This window comes from Alternaria postmessia (assembly GCF_024291825.1).
Source record: "Alternaria postmessia strain BMP 2775 chromosome Unknown scaffold_140, whole genome shotgun sequence".
Lineage (NCBI taxonomy): Eukaryota > Fungi > Ascomycota > Dothideomycetes > Pleosporales > Pleosporaceae > Alternaria > Alternaria postmessia.
In genome coordinates, this window is record NW_026260213.1 from 50,034 (window position 1) to 56,498 (window position 6,465).

Sequence of the window (6,465 nt, forward strand, 5' to 3'; positions counted from 1 at the left end):
GCATGCGATTACAAATCGGGCTTGTGGTTTAGTGGTATAATACTCCCTTAGCATGGGAGTGGTCCAGGGTTCGATTCCCTGCAAGTCCATCTTTTTGCGTTTCCAGCCTTGTAGGGACAATCCAGGCACGGATCAGCGAAGTTCTGTAGTCTTTTTTTGGGGAGCGCACGAACACTGAGATTAGCGGATGTGTGCGACCTATTGATCGTAATCCTGTTCTACAAACTACCATGTTCAGGTCATTTAGAGTGATGTTGGTGTATGCATGCATTGTCAAAAGAATGCACTTTCTGCACCGCATGTCGAGTTGAACTCACACAAAGACATTTCCATCTCCTCGCGTACACCATAAGAACCCGCATATCTATTTCAAGAGAGCTTGACGAATTTGCTTTGTTTTGTAGATACATCCGATAGGGAGAAGACGCACTTGCCGTTTCGAAAAAGCAACGACAGTAATAACAACGTACAGAACTACCAATGGCGATCTCACTACCTATGTGATAATTACATCTGAGTGAGCATCTTCATGCATCGTCACACCGGAAGGTTGGTCAAGGATGAAGCTGGCAACGCCACGATGCATCTCCGTTTTGTCACTCAGTCTTGGCGTCACCGGCTCTGCATTGATATCCCACAGCACTAGACCCCACATGACCGCATGCTGCAATGTCTGAAGACCATTCTTTTGATCTCCTGATGCGGCTTCCAAGGCGAGTTCCAAGACTGTCTCGCGGAGCAACATAAGCACTGCCCTTTTGGTGTTGCGTTCGAGCGATTCTCGTAAAACCTCAATAGTGATATTGTCAGCCACGTAGACGTCGCGTTGAGATGATGTGTATTTGCGTATACTCGAACAAAGATATTGCCAGGCGGTGAGATAAGCTTCACGCTCACGGAAGATCTCAATTGCTTCTTCTGTAGAGCGGCTGATGAGGTTGTCGACAAGGTTCAGCACCTCATCTTGGACTGCTGTACTAGGGCGCGGGTGTACAGCCTCGGAAGCCCAATCAGTAACCACGCTGGTCAATCTCTCTTCAAATTCACCGGCGCTGTCTGTCTTCTGCCGTTTTTGTGGCGGTACAAACTCCTGGCCGATAGCATATTGTGCCCAATTGTCACTATCTTCTTTGGTATATTCGAGTTTGAATTCATCGGCGATTGCGTCTTTTCCCTTTCGTATTTCTTCGCCATACATCCTATCGAGTCTGGAGAGGTTATCGTCGCTGACTCTTCGCAGGACCTCAAGTGACATGCGTCTCTTCGGATTGTACCGTAGACAGCGCGAGATGACTTGGCACAGGCACACACTGTATTCTTCGGGAATCTCTTCTAACGTTTGTGGGAAAATACTATCTTTGCTTCTAACAGTTCCATCCCTCAGATCATCAACGTGGTCTGGATCCTTGGGTCGCTCTTTGACATTCTCGTAAAAGCTTTCCTCTTTGTGGGCCATCATTGATGCCCACGCGGTCATAGCTAGACTCCAAATGTCTGACTTCTCCGAGACAGGCCACTTATCTGGTGTCCAAGGATTTTCATCCAATCCAGCACCATCTCGTTCCTAATCGAGGTTAGCATCGTTTCGATATTTCCAGCAGCCCACTTACTGGAGGCATCAATCCCGGCGTGCCTTGGAACATCCTTCTTTGCATCTCACGTTCGTCGTCTAGTTCAAAAGCGATGTCAAAATCAGATAAAACAACTCTTGGATAAGCGGGGTATTGAGTGTTATCAGATCGCAGGAATATGTTGGCATCTTTGATATCGGAATGAATGATTGGCCGCCACGCCACCGAGGTAGCATCTGAACCTACGTCTTCTCCAGATCCAATAGGTGACTTATGATCCTGATTCTGGTCTTCGAGATTCGGTGTTGAGCAAACACCCTGTTGCAATGCAATCAGCGCCTTGGACATCTGACTGAGTAGATACCAGATGAAATGCTCGGGTACAGGTTTCTTTTTGGGAGTGAGTTTATGCCCGTTGTAGATGCGTGCAAGAGTTCCAAGTTCGGCAAAAGACGAGTATATATTGAAGACAGTCAGCACCGGTTCTTCGTCGTTGCTGCGACCATGAATCTTCCTAGTGCAAGATCTTCTGGTGCTACCGCGTTGTGGTATCATATGCGAACAATTGAGTTGGCTGATGCGCTGGTTCATCCGAATCTCGTGCTTCGCGTCGTTGAACTCTTTCGCATCCAGTGCCTCTAGACATTTGACTGTGATTTGCTAAGAACGATGAGTAAGGCCTTCCAAATGCACCTACACTATTAGACTCACATCTTCAACTACCCCAGCATCACTCGTCCGAACATAAAGGGAAACTGACTTGCGAGGCATTGTCCCCTTCTCAAACCGTCGCTTATCCGCCCCGCTTCCGTCAAGTCTAGTTTGATAGAGAGTCATCGCAAACTTCCAATTACCGTCCTGATGATTGTAGGCTTCACGTCGCTGCCCCGCCGTAGGAGCTAAGAATCGCTTTCCTTCGGGGCTATTTCGAATATAGAATGGAGGCGAGCGCTCTCCACTTGAAGTTTCTGATATAGCTGTAGGCGTGTCTACACCATCTCCTTCCGGTGCGTCTCCAGTTGCACCCGACTCTTGCGATTGTTGTTGCGCTACCTGTGCGTGATCTACTGAAGCCACTGGAGCTTGCAAGGCCATTGGTGGAGCAATGGATGGTGGAATTGGGAGTGGTCTGACTGCCGTCGCCGCAGGTTGGCCAGTGTATACCTTCTTTCTCCAATAGTTTTGCTTGACTCTCCATTGATTCACAACCTTCCTTCCGCGACTGCCTCGGGGAACTATGAAGGTGAGCCACATACTCCGAATCTACTTGTTGCTATATACATACATTCTCTGCCTCTCTTTCTGATAAGATACCGCATCATCGCGAGAAATGCGTTCTTCGTCTGGTTGTCGAGGAGGCCATCGTAAAGGTTTGCATCATCGTCATCTATACTTTCATACGTTTCGATACCTCCAATATTGACAACGCGAGGATCAGGATTGTTCGCCATAGTGCTTGAATTGTCGTGATCGCTAGGTGGGGCTATGCGATGGGCTGCAAGGTCGACTGCCTGACTCTATACATATATGAACTCGCTGTGACATTGCAAAGCAGCATCAAGGCGTTTTGTATCGCTTTGTTGATCGTCTTTGGGTGTTGTTCAATGAAATAACAATAAAAATGGAGATACCGAGACAAGAACGAACAATGTGGGGCGTGCTGAGTAAGGCGCTTTGTTGCAGCGGATTAAACTCGACTTCGAGCTAACCACTTTCCACAATATTCTGCAAGACCGTGCGCTGTCCTCTGAATATCTGGACAGTACGTCAGAAAGTCACAAAACAGCAGCACATGGACGCAGTACAGTAGTGCAGCTGCTGTTGAACATAGACTGGCTTATCTCACTTCCCACCTCATTGGATTATGATAAGCCCGCAATTGTGTTCAATTTTGAATAGCGAGTGTGTTCTATCCCATATCTCTCATCGCACGACAAAGCCGCCAGACGATAACAAGACTCCTTGTTCACATTGCGACCAATGTGTTTTTGGATCACTACTGATCACACTCATACTGAGTACCGCAGTCGGTGCAATTGCCGTTGTGGATTTCACAACAGATCGCGCTATGAGAAGGTTGTTAGTAACATTTTGGATACCTAGAGGGCTACTTCGACCGCGGAGTTGGAGCTAATCTCACCAATTGATCTGGCAACCGCTAAGACAGCCCATACTGGTGCAGCCTCCACATCCTGAGTTACATGCCTGGAAGCAACCAGCGCGCTTCTCGAGAGCACGACGATCCATCATCACGTCTCTAGTCAAGAGAGACGTTATACCACGAGGCATAGCAGACATATCGCGAGGAAGGAGGTCGGCATTGATCAGAGGTCCGGGAGTAGCCGCCGCAGTAGTGGAGAGGATGAGACTGAGAGCAGCCGAAATGGTAGTGAGGTACTTCATATTGATATTGGAAGTCTGGTGATCGTGAAGTGAAGATCATGATATGATTGCTCGGAAGGTTTTGGTACTCCAAACGTAGCCAGCACCCACCTTCTTATATGATCTTCTTGTGATCAAGACCATACCTGCTCTACCTAAGACGCGCTTCTGGTCACTACCAATGTCTGCCTGGTAGCTTGGAAGCGTTGCTGATGAGCATGTTGATTTACTTGGTATTGTTGGCCAAGCCCCAGGGAGAGCAAATGAACGCTTGGAGTTGGGTGACCGGATCGAAAGAGAATGCAAGATAGATTGCATGATTGTATATAATGAGCGATATGTCAGTGAGGAGCGCTTGGTATTCCGTTCCGAGTGAGACAGTTTCAGGCGTTTCAAGCGATCGCTCGGCTATCGCTCTTACTGGAAAGGAAGTTTTAGTCTAGCGAGGCAGTTCAGCTCTAACAATGACCGAATGCACGGCGGAACGGGCCTTCCACTGCTGTTTTAACTCAATCATACCCTTTTGACGAATGGAAGGAAACTACGATGAGTTGGATGTGTGTATTCCAGGTCTAACCTGAGGGTGGCCTTGCCAAGCTGGTTCTCAACGCAGACACGAACTTACGCTTTGCTAAGCTTATACGATCCAGCCAACGCTGAACGCTTGCTCATAGTGAGAATCTTGGCAATGGCGTGGGATGATAGCACTACCAGTTAAGGGCCACCAGGCTTGTCCAATCTCTCCTACGATGCTGTACCCTTGTATGCAATATGGGGACCTCAACAGCTAGGTCTAGTAGCAGAATAGAATTCATAATCGGAGGTTGGCTTAGACCTTTGGATCAATGTCGCGGTGACAGGCCGGTCCTAAATACACGACGAGCTGGGAGCTGGGTCGAAGAGTTGAGCAAGATTTGCGATGTCCTAAACAAGGAGAGGAGGCTCGATGATAGAACAGCGAAGATGTACAGAGTGTCGTCGCCAGTTATGACAGGTTTGCGTGCTCTAAACAACAATCATTTGCATACCGAAATGGACCTGCGTGATTACAATGACGGGCCGAACAAAGACAATGAGATGGTAATGTAGCTGACGGGGATGAGCACTTAGGTAGTAAGACGTTACCCGTAAGGAACGGCTGTCGGTGAGACGCTAATACGGCATATGAGGAGGTGAGAGGGGGTTTCCTCCGATGCGGGGTATCTGCCTAGCCCAGCGATGGTATCTTGGCGGTCGCGCTAACACGTGCCTTCTCATTAGAAATTATGTCTGAAGATCCTCCCCACCTCCTAAGCATTTCTGAAACATGGTTATTACGGGTCAACATGGCAGTATGCGATCGTTCAGGATATATCAAAACAGCTCTTCTATTGTAAACTAAGGCTACCTCAGCGCGAGCGAACTGTTAAAACCACGAAGCCGGATGTCCCTCATGTCTACGAGACGAACTTCCGTTGAGCAAAGTTCGATACCCTAGACGACCTGGGTCTGCTGAATATGCGGCTCCTTCTCATCATCACCAGAGCCGTGGAGGCGTTCCTTAGCGGCTTGCCTCGCGATAGCATCCATATCCACTGGAGCAACAGCGGCCGGACCATCGAAGATGCGGGCAATCTCCTCGAGTGTAGGACCCTTAGTCTCGGGGTAGACGAAGTAAACAAATACAAGCTCGACAGTGATCCAGAGAGTGTAGAAGAGAGCCAGATTCCAATGCTTGGGAAGGTTGTCCCACGCAACAGGGTTGGTCTGACCACCGACTGCAAGAATAGCCTGAACAGTGATGTTCATGATCATGAGACCTTTGGCACGAAGGGCGTAGGGCAAGATCTCCAGAGCGTATGCGACGAGTAGACCAGACCAAGCAAAAGCATAGAAAACACCAAAGATCCACACGAATGGAATCTGAGCGTAGCCAGCTGCGGAGTTGGTGTCGCCAGAGTTCTCGTAGACAGCGCAGGTGACGGTCCAGCAGATGAACGAAATAACCATACCGGTGGTGGCACCGAGGAAAAGTGGACGGCGACCAACTTTGTCGATCAAGGTAGCGGCGTAGACTGAGACACAAAGAGCCAAGATACGCTCACCACCAGTAAGCTGAACAAGACGTTAGTACGGATTTCTGTACATCGATTCAGGTAAACCTACACCCATCTTTTGGTTCTCGCTAGTGATTCCGGCGCCTTCGTAAACCAAGTTGATGTAGTTGGAGAAGAGCGCGTTGCCGGAGTATTGAGAGATGATACCGAGGGAGATAAGAATCGCCAACCTCCACCGGTTCCCCTTTGTCTTGACAAAGTCTACGTAGCTAGAGTTCTTGTTCGCATCGGCTTCCAAACGGATGACCTCTCTCATCTCAATGTATTCGAACTGAACGGTTGCATTGTTCTCAGAGTTGCTATCAGTCAATCAGTCAGTTGTCAGTTCATCTTTGCGGTTCAAACTGTCAGTCTGGAGGTAGTGAACTGACCTGATTGACTGCCAAGACATTTTTTAGAATCGCGAACTGAGACTG

The 6,465-nt window shown here is 48.5% G+C and overlaps 3 protein-coding genes and 1 non-coding gene across 4 annotated transcripts; 1 reads left to right on the forward strand and 3 right to left on the reverse strand.

Moving 5' to 3' along the window:
- Window positions 1-17: 17 nt before the first annotated feature.
- Window positions 18-89, forward strand: J4E82_010740. Its single transcript has one exon. It is a non-coding gene; the product is annotated as a tRNA-Ala (tRNA).
- A 407-nt stretch (window positions 90-496) lies between these two features.
- J4E82_010741 (uncharacterized protein) lies at window positions 497-3,022 on the reverse strand (the record flags this gene model as incomplete). The annotated part of the gene is made up of 4 exons (XM_051736951.1): window positions 497-1,564; window positions 1,611-2,231; window positions 2,283-2,806; window positions 2,857-3,022. 4 exons carry the CDS (start codon window positions 3,020-3,022, stop codon window positions 497-499), a joined length of 2,379 nt encoding a protein of 792 aa, XP_051583305.1.
- Window positions 3,023-3,567: 545 nt separating this feature from the next.
- Window positions 3,568-3,974, reverse strand: J4E82_010742 (uncharacterized protein; the record flags this gene model as incomplete). Its single annotated transcript, XM_051736952.1, has 2 exons — window positions 3,568-3,637; window positions 3,712-3,974. 2 exons carry the CDS (start codon window positions 3,972-3,974, stop codon window positions 3,568-3,570), a joined length of 333 nt encoding a protein of 110 aa, XP_051583306.1.
- A 1,452-nt stretch (window positions 3,975-5,426) lies between these two features.
- On the reverse strand, window positions 5,427-6,348 carry J4E82_010743 (uncharacterized protein; the record flags this gene model as incomplete). Its single annotated transcript, XM_051736953.1, has 2 exons — window positions 5,427-6,047; window positions 6,099-6,348. Coding segments are annotated over 2 exons (871 nt in total), but the record flags the coding sequence as incomplete, so codon positions are not given.
- Between the last annotated feature and the right edge of the window lie 117 nt (window positions 6,349-6,465).